A 17700-nucleotide genomic window follows, 5' to 3' on the forward strand; every position below is an offset into this window, starting at 1 on the left:
ATCTCTGATGACGGGTGTACTATAATAGTCACCATGCCTAAAAGCCACGTCGTAATGTCGTAGTTGGTCATGGGTAGGCAAACTAAGGCCCAGGGGCCGGATCTGGCCCAATCACCTTCTAAATCCGGCCCGCAGATGGTACAGGAATCAGCGTGTTTTTACATGAGTAGAATGTGTCCTTTTATTTAAAATGTATCTCTGGGTTATTTGTGGGGCCTGCCTGGTGTTTTTACATGAGTAGAATGTGTCCTTTTATTTAAAATGCATCTCTGGGTTATTTGTGGGGCCTGCCTGGTGTTTTTACATGAGTAGAATGTGTGCTTTTATTTAAAATGCATCTCTGGGTTATTTGTGGGGCCTGCCTGGTGTTTTTACATGAGTAGAATGTGTGCTTTTATTTAAAATGCATCTCTGGGTTATTTGTGGGTCACAGGAATTCGTTCATATTTCCCCCCCCAAAATATGGTTCAGCACCCCACAAGGTCTAAGGGACAGTGGACTGGCCCCCTGCTGAAAAAGTTTGCTGACCCCTGTCGGTGGTGATTGCAAAATAAAGTTGTTATGGTCATCACACTTTTTGTATCTTCATCATTGAGGTGCCCTTTTGAGACCCGATCAGTAGTTAGCATTGAACTGAGATTCCAGTGTTTTGTGTTGTATCTGCCCGTGTTTCAGAACTTTGAAACAGCAGGGACAAGTGCATTAATACACTCCAGTGCTAGGTTTAATTTCAGCACTATTTAAAAGGTTGGGCAAAAGATTCCTGCATTCCAGAGAGTTGGACAAGATGACCTTCGTGGTCCCTTCCAATTGTATTGATTCTACGTATTGCTTGCCTTTCCACAAAACAAGTCCGCAAGCACATTCCACATGCACACAGATGCTGCCTGCTAAGTTTTGGTCAGGCAAATGAATTTGCTGAAATCTACGATTGCCTTCTTCGAGAAGGGTAAATAGTTCTGTTCCTGCTCATTTACTGGCAGTTTCTTTCATTTTAAAACAATTGGAAATGTTGTTGGGGATGCCTGTCACTTGCATCCACCTGTATATCTGGTCTTTGCAAAACTTGCTCACAACATCTACACTTTATGTCCTTCCACCCTGGCCAGCCCCTTCTATTTCTCCTTTAGGCACAATTCCGTTTTGAACTGTGCCCTGCAGTTTTCAAGCTATGGCAACTGCAGGCCTAACTTGCAGGCTTATCCGTATAAGACATGGTTTTGGCAAGAACCCTGAGTTGTTATCTCCTGCCCTTAAGCCTCCAAGGAACTCAGCACGGCATCCATGAGGCCTCCTTTTTCCTCACAACAGCCCTATGAGGTAGGTTAGGCTGAGAGCATAGGAGCCAACTCGTAGGGGCCAAGGTCCCTTCAGAAGAAGAAGAAAAGAGTTTGGACTTGATATCCCGCCTTTCACTCCCCTTCAGGAGTCTCAAGGCGGCTAACATTCTCCTTTCCCTTCCTCCCCCACAACAAACACTCTGTGAGGTGAGTGGGGCTGAGAGACTTCAAAGAAGTGTGACTGGCCCAAGGTCACCCAGCAGCTGCATGTGGAGGAGTGGAGACGCGAACCCGGTTCTCCAGATTACGAGACTACCGCTCTTAACCACTACACCACACTGGCTCTCTTCACTCCTCCCCCCCCAAAAATTTTTTTGAGGGGGCTGGGAGGGCACCAAGTGGATGGGCAGTGCCATTCAAATGGTTTGTGTGCACCATGTCTTGTGATCGGTTGTGCAAAGGAAGAATGGATACAAAAACTTAATATGCAGAAATGGCGAAACTTACCGGAAGAATAAGAAATCAAGATAACAAAACGTTTTGTAAAAGAACGGAAACAGTTTACGTATTGAATATTTACAGATAAATTGTAAACAAGATAAAAACATTGGCAGAAACATTGTAATAACCTGCAGCTTCATAAGAGTACATATTTAAAGAAGATGAATAAATGAAGAAAATTATTTTGGATATGCAGAAGATATTAAAAATAAATGTAAGGAACCACAGAAAGAGGGGGAAGGAAGTCAAGTTTGGAAATGTTAAAATTATGGTAAAATCAGTTAAATGTATAAAAATTTTTTAAAAAAGATTGGGCAGGGCTGCCCCTACCCCGTTTTTTAAATTGAAGTTGGCTGACCCCAGGCTGCACCGCCGAGAGCCAACATTTGTGAAAATGTCTCCGCCTCCCATTGAGCCCTTTGGGCCTGTCCTAGTTCCACGAAGGCTGCAGCAGGGGCTGGGCGCGCCTTACTCCCGAGTAAACCTGCTTCCTGCCTCGCCCGGCAGCAAGCAGGCAGGCAGGCAAGCGCGTGAGCCCCGGGACCTTCCCGCCTCGCCCGGGTCCTTTCGCACGGAGCTGCCCCGCCTCCGAAGCGTCAGGAAGCCGGAAGCAGGCGAGCGGGAGCCGGACGAGAGAGGCTGCTCGGCGGGCCGCGCCGATTGCGAGGAGAGCGGGGCTGCTTCTGCCGGGGGCTGCTTCCCGCGCTCGCCGTCGGAAGGGGCCTGTCGAGGGGACCCAGGTGAGGCGGCGCGGGCCCCGGCGCGGGTGGAGGGGAGGGGCGCGCGCAGGGAAGAGGCGAAGCCGGCGGGGAACGTGGCTGCCTGGCTTTCGTTTTCGCCCAGGCGAGCGAGCGAGTGACGAGGCTTCGGCCAGCCTTTCTGCAGGCCCGACGGCAGCGGGGATTTCCCGGCACTGCCCTGCTCTGGTGCAACCCTCCCGAGAGGGGCGCTTCAAAACAGAGGCGACCCCGCGCAACGCAGAGCGACCCGGGAGCCGGGTTCGAATCCTGACCCATCCCTCGTTGCAGCTGCCCGGCGTCTTTGCTCCTTTGCCTTCTAAACATTTCGCCCTCCGAGCTGCGCAGTCTTCTCGACGTGCCCAGCGAGGAACGAGGCCCGATGTGTGCATATCTAAAAGATCCAGGAGCCAAAATTTATAATTTTGCAGAATATTCAGACTATATGATATGTATTTGTATAATTTGGAATATTTAATGTGATTGGATTGGATTGTTAAAATGGAAAATAAAATAATATAAAAGATCCAGGAGCCTCTGTTGGGCATCTAGCCGGCCCTCCTTGACTATTCAGGGACTCGGTGGCACTGCTGCCACCTTCCTCTTGTTCTCCTCCACCCATTTTCTTTAGATGGCAGGTGTCACATTGTAGCTCAATCGGTAGAGCATCAGACTCTTCATCTTAGGGCGGTGGGTTCGAGCCCCACGTTGGGCAAGAATTCTTCCTGCATGGCCGGGGGTTGGGCTAGATGACCCTTGGGACCCCTTCCAACTCTACAATTCCGTGATTCCTTCCTCCAGCTCTTATCCGAGCACCCCAGATACTGTCCTCCTGCCCCTCGTGACCTAGCACTTACTTACTAGGGTGTATTCACACAGATACACATTTATAACAGGATCGCTTGTGTGCAGCAGCATTCGCCGTGGATCAATCACCAGAAAGGTTTTCTGCTTCCTGGAATGCAAACATAATATTTGACAGTGGATATCTCCCTATGGGCTCAACTGTGAGGTGTGTGATTTGCATATTTCTAATTGAAGAGCTTGTGTACAGAGAAGCGGCTTTCTCTGATTGTGCATGGAAGCGGAAGTTTCCTGTTGCCCGAGTGCAATCATAACATTTTGGCAGTAAAGATCATTTATGGGCTCAGCTGTGGAGCATTGGGTGATTTGCAGATCTGTGGCCAGCGTTCCATAGTTCCATGACGGGTTTGTTGCCTTAGATTCAGCTTTCACCCTCTCACAAATAGACTTAGGCCACTCAATGTTAACTTTTCTTTTGTATATCTTAATGAAATAATCTAGAACCTGGTGTTGCTGCAGGACTCTTAACTCCCATTGTTCCAGATCATTGCCTGGCACTGATGAGTTGTTGTTGTTGTTGTTGTTGTTGTTGTTGTTTATTCAGCTTGTATACTGGCCTATACTTGCAGGTCTCAGGGTGGTTCACAATGTAAATTCGCAATATAAAATCACAAAACAGCTGGAGTGATGCAGGTGTCCCCCCCTTGTGTCAGGGGGGCTGGTGTCAAAGACTTAAATCCTGTTTTTCCTTACTTGAGAGTAAGCCCCATGTGAATTCACCTGGGGTTCAAAATAAATATGCATATGATTGTGCTGATAGGCTCATTGGGTAGTCATGAGAATTAGCTAATGTTCCATGAAAAGGTAAATATGATGACTTTGCTTCATCAGCTGGCTACAGAATGGGGAAGGAAGAATAAGGCTGCGATAATGTACATATGTATGTATACATGCATGCATGTTTATGTGAAATTTCTTTCTCATCTTTCCTTCGAGGAGCTCAAGGTAATGCATATTGTGTGCTCACCAAGCCCCATTTTATCTTCCTTGTTGTGGGATAAATGAATGAAAATGAGTTTTATTCTTAGGGAAGGTATGGTGAGGATGACCATGCCTGCCTTAAGACTGATTCTGTGAACAAAGAGGTTCAAGGGGGGCCTCTTTGCAGAACTGTTTATCAGCGTGTTTTACAACCTGAGTTGTAAATGTCATACAGATTTATAGTTCAGAGGTGAGCCAAGATAATAAAAAGAAATAGCAGGTGATAGTTTAAGCACTAGTACGCATGCTCAAATGCTTCATGAATATTATAAAACACACCCCTATTGTAAAAACCCGCTAATTTGAATGGACATGGGATATATGTTATTGTTGGGGGTACCTGTTTTACATGTTTAGTTTAGGAGCAGGCATGATGTAGGCGGATCGGGAAGCCTGTAAACTGCAAGTTCTTAACCAATAGGAATTGTAGTAGGGATATTGAATGGTCTTAGGGTATAAATTATCTGTGATGTGAACTGGAATGTGCAATCCCCTCTTTCCAGCAGGAGCTGCTGGGGGCGGGGGGAGTTATTTGCCCACACTACTGTGTCGACCCACAATAAATCTGCTTATGCTTGATCGTGGTGTAGACTCCTTCTTTTAGAGGGAAAATTGAATCCCTCTGGGAAAGATCCCGGGGACAGATTTGTCCAACACTTGTGATGTAGGCTAGGTTGGTAGATTGTAACTTGTCAGCTGGGAATTCTTTGAAAGAGAAAGTGTGCTTTGAAGGTACAGTGTGTATTCAGCGATGGTCTGATACTCTTATCTTCTATACCAAGCTGGATCTATGATGTCAAGGGGCATGGGTCTGAGCACATCTGCATAGAATTTCACCATATAGATTGTAAAGTTCTCTGCAAGTGGGCAGTATTATAGTGGTGATTATTTATAGTAACAATGCGCTAACCCTTCTATTATGTCAACTTTGATGAAGAAGGAATTGCATCTTGAAAATCAATAAAATACATTTTAAAAATGAGGAGGTGGAAGAGGTGTATCATAATGAACCGCAATTGCTGCTAAGCTATTTCAAATTGAAGCCGTATAAGAAGGGGGAAAAACCTTTTTGGGTTTATAAATCTCTGTAAATGCTTTTAAAAAAATAAATCTGCAAGCTGCATTGCTAGAGACAGATGGGTGCAAGGACAAGGCCTGCCTGTCTCCAGCAGGAGATTGCATGCGAAGCTTTAGATCAAGAAAGGGCTGAAAAGTCTGTGGCCGCTTTTACAGGAGAATAGAAAGAGCAATCAATCAAAGTTCTACATGTTGCACCTCTTTTCCCTGTTGGAGTTTGGTAAATATATTGCGGCATGCTTGCAGAAAGAAATAGTCTTGTAAAACCTTTGGGCTGAAGCGATAAAGAAAACATAAGATTTATTACTCAGGGTAAATGTTAGCTCACACTTCAACTGACTTGAATTACGTAAATAAACTTGGAGGAGAACCATTAAGCTACCTAAACAGGACAGGTGGGGAGAAGCAAGCCAATCTACCCAAACATGGGTAGATTTTTTAATCTTATCTCAGGGGTCAGCAACCTTTTCCAGCCGTCGGCCAGTCCACTGTCCCTCAGACTGTGTGGGGGGCCGGACTATATTTTTTTGGTGGGAAATGAACGAATTCCTATGCCCCACAAATAACCCAGAGATGCATTTTAAATAAAAGGACACATTCTACTCATGTAAAACACGCTGATTCCTGGACCATCCACGGGCCAGATTGAGAAGGTGATTGGGCCGCATCTGGCCCCTGGGCCTTAGGTTGCCTATCCCTGACTTATCTCAATTGCTGATTCAGTGGTAACCATTCTTAAGACTTTCAGAGGCAGGCTGGGCTGTGACTGTTCGATTAGCTAGCTTCAGCTGCCAGAACCACTGCCAATTTTCTCGTGTGTTTCTTAATTCAGGGAGAAGGATCCATGTTGGAATTGCCTTGTCCCCATTCTCACTTTTGATAGGTTTCTGCAAGTGTTAAATCTCTATAAGCATCCCAGTCTGCTACTTGACACCTTGCAAATAATAAGTGTGCCGCTCTTGGCGCATATAAGACAAAATGGGCAGAAAGCTGGAAAAGAAAATCAGAAGTGATAGAAATAAAAGGAGCACTAGCATGGAAGGCTAGTTGTGAATATATCACAGAAAATGAATTAAGCTGGTAAGAAAGCAGAAGAAAGGATCAGAATGGAGTTAATATGAATGTAGTCTTGCTTTGAATTTTACATGGGCAGTTACTTTTACAAGCTGATATTGTGAAGCAAAATTGTGATAATGTTTTGGATTGTGGATCCCATTGGTAACATAATTTCCATGGTCACTTGTACAGTTGTATCATCTTTTTGCAGACTTTACACTTAAATGTGAGCAACTTGACTAATTTTGAAAACAAGTGTAGAAAATGATAAAAAATTACTAAATTTGAAAACAAATGTAGAAAATGATAAAAATCCTATGGGGACTGAAAACAACGCATAGAGTTCTCATATTGGCCTCCATTTTATTCTGCATCCATATTCAGAAGTCAGAAATAAACCTTTCAAACTCCATTTCCATTAATAGGTTTGAACTAGAATTACTTCATCCTGTGGTTTCTAGGATTTCAGTGAAAAGGAATTTCTGAAACTATTCAGGCTAATCTTCCTAGGGTACTTCCCTTAGGTTTTGAATAAAACATGAAACTTTTGTCTACTGTCACATGCACTGTGGCGATTAACTCCGGAGTATCTATTTCCCTATTCAGATCAAACAAGGATTGCCCAATCAGGAGCAAAAATGCAAAGCACTTCGAATTATCTCTGGCTTCTCTCGGACATTCTGGGACAAGGAGCTACTGCAAATGTTTTTCGTGGGCGACACAAGGTTTGTATAGAGACATAAGTTCTAGCAGTCTGCTGGAAAGGCTTTTATACGATCTTAAAGTAGTCTCTGTTGTCATTGTAAAATTAAATGAGATGGGTTTTTTCCCTTTTATTTTATGAAATGAATATACAATGAGCAGTGCAAATTATTGGAAATACAGGAGGCATGACTAAGAGGGTCTAATTATAATACCCTTTTCACATGTAACTGCTTGGCTCATGAAATATAAAAGATTTATCATACTGTAGAGTATAAGAAAATCTTACTGGAGATAACTGAAATCATATCCCTCCTTAATCTGAAGGTAAAGTGCTAGTTAGTAATTAGCAAGTTATTCACACTGGAACCTTTAGAAAATGACATTTATTCCTTTTTTGTTTGGGTATTGAAGTAACAACATTTAATCCAACATAGCATGAATGGATTTTCTTTCTTCCCACTGTAAACCCCTGCACTACCAATTCTGCTCTGGAAGGGCCCCAAATCCTTCAGATTTTGGGGAACAGGGAAGGGAAATCCCATTCCGCAAGTGGAAATTTTATTCACACATGTATGGACACCCTTGGATTCAACGCATGCATTTTGAAGTTGTCTGTCATCTTTCATAGTTACCAAGTATTTAAAAACAAGCACAACCAAACTTCCCTTCCCCACTTCTCTCTCTTTTTCCCTTCCCACATGCCCCCCCCAAATCTTCTCTGGGTTTTTGCCCAATCCTCCTGAGGAAAGGGGATGCGGGTGGTGCTGTGGTAAACCACAGAGCCTAGGACTTGCCAATCAGAAGGTTGGCGGTTCGAATCCCCGTGATGGGGTGAGCTCCCGTTGCTCGGTCCCTGCTCCTGCCAACCTAGCAGTTTGAAAGCATGTCAAGTGCAAGTAGATAAATAGGTATCGCTCCGGCAGGAAGGTAAACGGCGTTTCCATGCGCTGCTCTGGTTCGCCAGAAGCGGCTTAGTCATGCTGGCCACATGACCCAGAAGCTGTACGCCGGCTCCCTTGGCCAATAAAGCGAGATGAGCGCTGCAACCCCAGAGTCGGTCACGACGGGACCTAATAGTCAGGGGTCCCTTTACCTTTACCTGAGGAAAGAGAGCAGAAGTTCCATTGTGGCCACAGAAATTGTTCCATGTGTGCATTGAGTTTGTTGGATACAACTCAAAGTGTAAACCCCTCCCCACATTATTTTTAAAGCAAACTCAGTAAAAGGTACCCCTGTCCGTACGGGCCAGTCGTGTCCGACTCTAGGGTTGTGCGCCCATCTCACTTAAGAGGCCGGGGGCCAGCGCTGTCCGGAGACACTTCCAGGTCACATGGCCAGCGTGACGAAGCTGCTCTGGCGAGCCTGCACCAGCGCAGCACATGGAACGCCGTTTACCCTCCCACTATAAAGCGGTACCTATTTATCTACTTGCACTTAGGGGTGCTTTCGAACTGCTAGGTGGGCAGGAGCTGGGACCGAATGACGGGAGCTCACCCCGCCGCGGGGATTCGAACCGCCGACCATGCGATCGGCAAGTCCTAGGCACTGAGGTTTTACCCACAGTGCCACCCGCGTCCCAACAAAGCAAACTCACATACATGTTTATTCAGAAGTAAATCCCACTGTGTTGAGGGTTTTTATTTTATTTTATTCATATGCATAGTATATTTTTATAGTTTTGTAATGAATGCAGGAACAAGGTTTTCATTCCCTAGTCAATTGTGTGAAATGCTTTTTCTTTTTTTAAAAATACTCTCTATTTGTTTTACAGAAAACAGGAGACTTGTATGCCGTGAAAGTGTTCAATAACTTTAGCTTCCTTCGTCCCGTGGATGTTCAGATGAGAGAGTTTGAAGTGTTGAAGAAATTGAATCACAAGAACATTGTCAAATTATTTGCCATAGAAGAAGAGGTACTTTTTAAAAACTCTATTGCTCTGGTAGCCTACTGAGCATTGTCCTATTATTTTATTTCGGGTTCCAGTGATCAGAATGCCTTTTCTTTGATTTGAGGTTCACGGGGACAGTGTATGATTTCTGATATGTTTTTGAACATTTATGAATGTGCCTTAGAACAGGTTGCATTGCATTATTGCATATGAAGTATATAATTATGAAACACCTGTTTGATTTTTAATAATGGCCCTTCTTTTTTTAAGAGTCTTCCCTTAATGACTGCATTCAGTACAGAATAGAATTGCTTTCAAATAATGCTTCCCCATAATGGTGTGGCACACACATAAAGGAATTCATCCTTGAAGCTTTCCTTCTTAGAATTGCTAGTCATTCCTAATATCTGATGGCAATAACTAACATCAATTTCAGAAAAACTTCCAAGAAATGTGCATAGTATCATTTGCTTTCTAAGGGGAATCAAGTATATTCTGGGCAGCCAGAAAGACTGACCTTTTGAGTGGTGGAGAAAAGAATGGACAAAAATCCTTGTTAGCAGTTTTCCATTTCTTCTCTCTTTGATTTTTAAGACCATAAGTTGTAAATTACATTGATTTTATCTCTGCTCAAGATAATTTTATTTGCTTTCCTTTTTTAACCTATAGGAAAGGAACTTACATCTTTCTTCTTGACTAACTGTGGGTCTGGCTAAACTTTTTGGCAGTGAAGCTTTTTTGCTTTCTTTCTGGCACTGGGACTTGTTGCATGTTAACTTGCAAACCTTTCTTGTTTTTCTTTTCTAGACAACCTCTAGACATAAAGTCCTTGTTATGGAATTTTGCCCATGTGGCAGTTTATATACAGTTTTAGAAGAGCCAGCTAATGCCTACGGGTTGCCAGAAGCAGAATTCTTAATTGTATTGAGAGATGTTGGTAGGTGGAAGTTGTTTCCTTATGTACTTTAATGTCACATAATGGGCTTACCGTATTTCTCGCTCTATAAGACGCACTTTTCCCCTCCTAAAAAGTAAGGAGAAATGTGTGTGCATCTTATGGGGCGAATGCAGACGGGAGGCTCTGCTCAACGCTCCCTTTAAAGAGCCGCGTGGAGCGTGTGTGCGGCTCTTGGGGGCTTTTCCTCAAGGAGGGAGAAGGGCTGCCTTTTTTTAACCCATAGGAAAGGAACTTACATCTTTCTTCTTGACTAACTGTGGGTCTGGCTAAACTTTTTGGCGTGGCTCTTGGTGGAGCCTTCCTCCCGCTGCCCGGGAGAGGCTGCACACGGCTATCCCATAAGCCAGGACAGCAAGAGGCTATCCCAGAAGCCAGATCCCTTCTGGGATTCAGAATATTTTTTTTCTTGTTTTCCTCCTCCAAAAACTAGGTGTGTCTTATAGAGCGAAAAATACGGTGCTTTGTTTATGGCACTGTTTTCGAATGCTTAGCCTAGTTAGAATGTGTTTGCATGCAGATAATGGAACCATAGGATGGATGCAATCTCATTTAAGTTTGGTTTTGACGCATGCAGGTGTACTAAGCTACACAGGGGTAACTTTTGCTGTTAAATGTACACATGCCACTCCCATCTACTAGACTGTGGAGTGGATAAGCTAACAGGAAGTGGTCCTCCCAAGAGTGCTCACGATTCCTTCCCTTAAGGAAGGCTGGTGTGCCAGTCGCATCCTTCTTGGAGAAAACAGACTGGACCACAGTGACGCATATCTTAGTTACATCATGACTGGGCTACTGCAGTGCACTCTGCATGGCGCTCCTTTACTAATAATAGTAATGATAATAATAATACTTTATTATTTATACCCTGCCCATCTGGCTGGGTTTCCCCAGCCACTCTGGGCTGCTTCCAACAGAATATTAAAATACAATAGTCTATTAAACATTAAAAGCTTCCCTAACCAGGGCTGCCTTCAGATGTCTTCTTAAAGTCTGGTAGTTTTTCTCTTTGACATCTGGTGGGAGGGCATTCCACAGGGTGGGTGCCACTACCAAGAAGGTCCTCTGCCTGGTTCCCTGTAACTTGGCTTCTCACAGTGAGGGAACTGCCAGAAGGCCCTCAGCACTGGACCTCAGTGTCCGGGCAGAACGATGGAGGTGGAGACGCTCCTTCAGGTATCCTGGACTGAGGCCATTTAGGGCTTTAAAGGTCAGCACCAACACTTTGAATTATGCTCAGAAACGTGCTTTTGATCCATGTTTGGAATCTAAAGCTGGTCCAAATGGGGCAGTTGGAACAGTGACTATAGAACCAGCTATCAGCATCCTGCTATTCAATTGGTGCAATTGTTTCATTGACTTTTGTTCTGATTCTATGCCTTATTCAAAGTTGCTGGTTATCACCTTGGAAGCCCTAAGCAGGACTCCTTCCATTCATGCTGTGATGCAGCAGAAGCTCTCACTGGAGAGGAGGAGTAGGGTGGTATTTTTTGCTAATTTCTCTTTCCCCCCGTGTGCCAGCCTGCATGCTGTTCCCGAGCTTTCCCCAACCTTACGGGGCAGTTTTCCAATGGACTGCAGGGCAAAGGTGGGAAGGGAATTGGAAGAAATCACTGTCTCCTTCCCTGCTGCTTCTGGGAAGCGAGTGCCAAAAGTGGAACTCTCTTCAGTGGAACGCTCCTTTCAGTGGAAACTCATTTAGAATTTCAACCAAGATATTTGCATGCTTTCTTTCCGTGCTTATAAATACAGATTTAGAGGAATAAATCCAATAAAAATATAACTGTCTTTTAAAATTTACATATATTTCTCTTCATTCCCTTTGCATTTAAGTGGCTGGCATGAACCATCTTCGTGAGAATGGCATAGTGCACCGTGACATCAAGCCAGGCAATATCATGCGAGTTATAGGTGAAGATGGTCAATCTGTTTATAAACTGACAGATTTCGGGGCTGCTAGGGAGCTGGATGATGATGAACAATTTGTTTCCCTCTACGGTACAGAAGAATACTTGGTAAACCTACACACATTTTATTTTTTCTTTGTGTAATCTGTAATCTGTTGATACTTGGGGCAAACATCTTAGCAACAGCCTGCATGGCTGCTAGCAGAATCTGAGTCGTGAATTCATTGATCAGCAACATATTGTGATGGAGATGTGATTGGGCATCGGAGGAGGGAGGGAACAAAAGAGGGACAGAGGCCAGTTTTGTCCATGGCGCACATTCAAAGGCACATTCAAGGGTAATGTCAACCATTATTGAATGTAACAATTGGAAAGTTTGGACACTGTAAGGGTATCAGGGGGTTGCTTGAGAGCAATCAGGCAAATGCCTCCCTGGTCTGTTGTAAAGCCTTGTTATTGGTGCCAAAGAACCTTCACCATGCAGAGCGCCACTATTCCGTGGCTCACTCGTTCACTTGCAGAATCTGAGAGTAGTTTCTTTACGCCCAGTCTGCGCTTCCGCTCTCTGCGCGGAAGCCTACTGTGCAAGGAAGGCGTGGTTAATGGAGGACGTCTCTCCTCCCCTCTTTGCTCAGGCAAGGTGTCCTGGCACCGCCTTGCATCCTCCGAGCCCTGAAGCTCCTCTCCACTGGAGGTGTGGTTACTCTCCTCTGCTGCTGAGGAGGTGCTGCTTCCCATGATCTTTGGGGGCTCTCTGTAATCCATCCGGCTTTCCCCCTCTCGCCCCTGAGTCAATGGCAGTTCCCTGACAAACACGTAGTACGTTGTGCCACTTGCTGATGAATCAATTTATTCTAATATTGCTTCTCTTTGTCCCTTACTCCTTTAGCATCCCGATATGTACGAACGAGCAGTATTGAGAAAAGAACATCAGAAAAAATATGGGGCAACGGTTGATTTGTGGAGCATAGGGGTGACATTTTACCACGCTGCAACTGGAAGTTTACCCTTTCGACCTTTCGAAGGGCCTCGCAGAAACAAGGAAGTGATGTAGGTAATTTAGAGGAAATGCTTTATCGACAAATTGTGCTGTCAAATAAAAATAGAAAATGAAGACGTAAGAATTGAGGGAATAAAAATCTTGTGTGACTTGGGTAAACTCTTGAATTCCTAACACTGGGTTTACATGTACTGCCACTTCCTCATTCTTTACCAGCTGTAGTGAATTTGTTAAATTATTGTCAAATTACTTTGCTTTTTTGCAAGCATGTAGAACTGGGGTTTTTTTATTCTAGTTGTGTTGAGAGCAGATTTGATTTGGCATCTTCATCAAAGCATGAGAACTGTGTTTGGAATATATGTGTTAACACCCTGTAGGAAATAACTTGCTAGAAGCCACATGGGCAACATAGAGAGTGCTCTTGTGCTTCAGCCTTCTTGTTGGTTTTCCACAGGCATTTGGTTGGCCACTGTGAGAACAGGATGCTGGACTAAATAGGCCATTGGCCTGATCCAGCAGGCAAGCTCTCCTTATAGTCTTACCTTGTTTCCAAAGTTGTGGCCATCCATTAAAAGAAGACAACTTAGGGCACATCCACTTAGTAGCATCCCAAGTGGAATTAGTTCCTGGCTTGGTGCAGACTGTTGCAGAAGAGCCAGCAGGAGACTTTGTAAAACATGGACATAGCACAAGTGTATCTCCTGAGATGCTATATTAGACCTTGTTGCAAACGTTAGCACACCAAGGATTTCAGTTCTCTTTTGTCCCGTAATAATCTTCCACCAACTTGTGGGTTGGGCCTTCTCCTCACCCCTAGATCCAACCCATACATTCAGCTTCCAGATGGAAACTTCCAAAAAGTGTCACTCATGGTAGCAACTCACATGGCAACCTTAATATAATTTAAAGCCCTGCAGGATTTTCACATCAGCAGTGCCTGTCATTCAGAATCTGGGAGTGACATTTATGCAGTAGTCATGGCACTGAATTACACATTATCGTGTCTTTTAGTACGAGAGAGAATATGGTAAATCACTAGCCGTACCTGCGAATTGATCTGCTGTGGGTTCCAACTTGCTTTAGCAAGTTAGAGAAAGCAAGCCAATGGATTGGAGCCAGAGTTCTGCTTAGGGGAACTCGGCTTAAGGGAGGGTCGTGTTGAAGCATGCTTTTCTTGCTGAGTCTTCCTTCCTTATGTACCACCCAATAAGCTGTTTCAAAGGGTTAGAGGGCGCTCTGGAAAAGTGAGGGAGGTGTCATTAGGGACTGCCTAGGGAAGAAGGACCTTGCAAAAATTTCTCAGGAAATACCCAAGCTTTCTTCATCCACAATTTTTAATGAAATACTTCTGTTTGTTTTACACAGATACTATACCTCTAGTCCAATAATCATGTATCATTATTATTATTTAAATGCTAATGATTGATTGCTGTTTCTAATAACTAATAGTTCTGGTTCTGGAGGCATGTTCTATTCCTCCCCCCCTCCCCCAATATGAATTTGTCTCAGATCTTTATACAACATAAGTTACTTCACATTCCTGAGAAAAGATTCTGGAAAACTCTTGTGCGTTGGAAATTTGCCTGTTAACACAGTGTTAACTAAGCAGTAATCTGGTCCAAGGTCACAAACAGATAATTCCTATTAAGATTATGATTAAGCTTTTAAAGAAATTCTTATGTTTTCAAATGACTGCACTTTACCTTTTAATATCCCAAAGGTATAAAATTATAACTGGAAAGCTTTCCGGTGCAATATCTGGAGTACAAAAAGCAGAAAATGGCCCCATTGAATGGAGTCGTGACATGCCTGTTTCCTGCAGTCTTTCAAAGTAAGTTCATCAAATTGCTGACTCACTTAAGTAATTGGATGCTGAGTGTATTTTCTCCCTTTGCTTTCCTTAGCGGATATCAGATGTATTTCACTTCATTTGTGTTGGTATTGGAAACCATTTTTGTGCATATAGAACATTTGCTTTCCCACACATGCTATTTTATTGCCACTGTTTTATTGCCCAAGGTTGTTATTTAGAAAGGTACTATGATCACTGCAGATGGAGAAAAGCAGTGACAAACCTAGACAGCATCTTAAAAAGCAGAGACATCACCTTGCCAACAAAAGTCCGTATAGTAAAAGCTATGGTTTTCCCAGTAGTGATGTATGGAAGTGAGAGCTGGACCATAAAGAAGGCTGATCGCTGAAGAATTGATGCTTTTGAATTATGGTGCTGGAGGAGACTCTTGAGAGTTCCATGGACTGCAAGAAGATCAAACCTCTCCATTCTTAAGGAAATCAGCCCTGAGTGCCCACTGGAAGGACAGATCCTGAAGCTGAGGCTCCAATACTTTGGCCACCTCATGAGAAGAGAAGACTCCCTGGAAAAGACCCTGATGTTGGGATGACAGAGGACGAGATGGTTGGATAGTGTTCTCAAAGCTACCAACATGAGCTTGACCAAACTGTGGGAGGCAGTGGAAGACAGGAGTGCCTGGCATGCTCTGGTCTATGGGGTCACGAAGAGTCGGACACGACTAAACGACTAAACAACAACAACATTAGAGCTCAGACAAATTGGTGTAGGTGAAACATAGATGTAAAGAAGAAGAGGAGTTTGGATTTGATACCCGGCTTTATCACTACCCTAAGGGGTCTCAAAGAAGATGCTAGCACTGAGCAAGGGGTTTGGACTAGTTCACATCCAATAACTCTTTCAACTTCATGATCCTGATATCATATCTCTCTTTCATGTTGCTGCCAAGATTGCTAAGAAACAACTTCTTCTTGGAAACCCAAGGTTTTGGGGCTTTTTGTTCATTATGCTTCAGTTGTTGATGATATATCACTGCCCCAACTTGGAGCATGGTTAGACTCAATATGTCTGGCAGTAACCATGGTTCATTGCTTTAATCCTGGTTAAGATCCTAACTAGTGAAGCCAAGGTTCTGTTTGTACAGCTGAAGTCTCTTTTTTTCTAGCTTAGGAGCTGTGGAAACAGCTGTAGCCATCTGTGCCTTGTAAGGTACAGATGAAATGCTTAAATCAGCACAAACTGTGGCTTGCAAACCATAGTTTCACATCCTGGCTTGTGGCCCATCCTCATCCATGGTTCAGCTATTTAGTTGCAACACTTAACCAGGAAAGCAAAATGTATGGTCCACGTAGAGTTTTATTTGGAAGCTACACCCATGAATTTCAATAGAACTTGCTTTCAAATACCGTATTTTTCGCACCATAGGACGCACTCTTTCCCTCCTAAAAAGCAAGGGAAAATGTGTGTGCGTCCTATGGAGCGAATGCAGGCTTTCGCTGAAGCCTGGAAAGTGAGAGGGGTCGGTGCGCACCGACCCCTCTCGCTCTCCAGGCTTCAGGAAGCTATCCGCTAGCCGTGGGAGACCCAGCTCTCCCACGGCTAGCGGAGCGCTGCATTAATCCCGAAGCTTGGGGCGTGCGGAGCTCAGCGCGCCCCAAGCATCTGGGTGCCGGCAAGGTCTCCGCTAGCCGTCTAGACCTTGCCGGCACCCAGAAGCTTGGGGCGCGCTGAGCTCCGCAGCCCCAAGCTTCGGGATTAGCGCTCCGCTAGCCGTGTCTAGCCTGCGGATAGCAGCCTGCTTCCCGGAGCGTCGGGCGCCCTGAAAGCAGAGCGCCCGGCGCTTCGGGAACACATCCGCAGCCTAGGCAACCCTGCGGGAGATCCCGCAGGGATGTCTAGGCTGCGGATAGCAGCCTGCTTCCCGGAGCGTCGGGCGCCCTGAAAGCAGAGCGCCCGGCGCTTCGGGAACACATCCGCAGCCTAGGCAACCCTGCGGGAGGTCCCGCAGGGATGTCTAGGCTGCGGATAGCAGCCTGCTTCCCGGAGCGTCGGGCGCCCTGAAAGCAGAGCGCCCGGCGCTTCGGGAACACATCCGCAGAGTGGGGAGCCCTGCAGGAGTTCCCCGCAAGGCTCCCCAAGCTGCGGATAGCAGCCTGCCGCCCGGCGGGCGGGGCGCCCTGAATCAGAGCGCCCCTCGCGCCAGGCAGACATCCGCAGCGTGGGGAGCCCTGCAGGAGTTCCCCGCAAGGCTCCCCAAGCTGCAGATAGCAGCCTGCCACCCGGCGGGCGGGGCACCCTGAATCAGAGCGCCCCTCGCGCCGGGCAGACATCCGCAGCGTGGGGAGCCCTGCAGGAGTTCCCCGCAAGGCTCCCCAAGCTGCGGATAGCAGCCTGCTGCCCGGCGGGCGGGGCGCCCTGAAGCAGAGCGCCCCGCGCGCCAGGCAGACATCAGCCAGCCCCACAAGCTCGGGGGACAGCAGGGAGGCGCAGCGCCACTATCCCGCTGTTCCTCGACCTGGTTCGGTTTTCCTGACCTGCTTTTGGGGGGGAAATAAAGGGAATTTTTTTTTCCTTTATTTCCCCCCCAAAAAACTAGGTGCGCCCTATGGTCCGGTGCGTCCAATCGTGCGAAAAATACGGTAAGTGCCCTAAGGTTTGCTGCCTTAGAATTATAGTTTGTTTTCACATTTGAATCTGCTGGTGGATTTCCTTTTCTTTTCTGCCTTTGGGTTGTCGCTGCATATTCTGCAATACATTGCTCCCCCCTATTAAATTACTATGAGAAATTCCAGAAATGATGTACCCAAGTGAAGAATATTCTGTTGCAGTATAGGTGCAAATGCATTTCATGCATGAATCCTGCAGTATAATATAGTGTGATGGGCATGTGTTCAGCAAACGTCTCTCTTGTTGCTTCCACCAGCTGTCCTACCACTAAC

At 45.3% G+C, this 17700-nt stretch overlaps 1 protein-coding gene across 1 annotated transcript in view; it reads left to right on the forward strand.

The window, feature by feature from the left end:
* The first annotated feature begins 2359 nt into the window (after positions 1 to 2359).
* Positions 2360 to 17700, forward strand: part of TBK1 (TANK binding kinase 1) — a 31409-nt gene continuing 16068 nt past the window's right edge. The window contains exons 1-7 of the mRNA XM_053405553.1: positions 2360 to 2521; positions 7103 to 7221; positions 8973 to 9113; positions 9897 to 10026; positions 11878 to 12059; positions 12841 to 13001; positions 14672 to 14782. Coding sequence (XP_053261528.1) covers positions 7135 to 7221; positions 8973 to 9113; positions 9897 to 10026; positions 11878 to 12059; positions 12841 to 13001; positions 14672 to 14782 — 812 coding nt within the window. The 5' untranslated portion in view covers positions 2360 to 2521; positions 7103 to 7134. The remainder of the gene's footprint in view (positions 2522 to 7102; positions 7222 to 8972; positions 9114 to 9896; positions 10027 to 11877; positions 12060 to 12840; positions 13002 to 14671; positions 14783 to 17700) is intronic.

This window comes from Podarcis raffonei, chromosome 10 (genome assembly GCF_027172205.1).
Source record: "Podarcis raffonei isolate rPodRaf1 chromosome 10, rPodRaf1.pri, whole genome shotgun sequence".
NCBI lineage: Eukaryota > Metazoa > Chordata > Lepidosauria > Squamata > Lacertidae > Podarcis > Podarcis raffonei.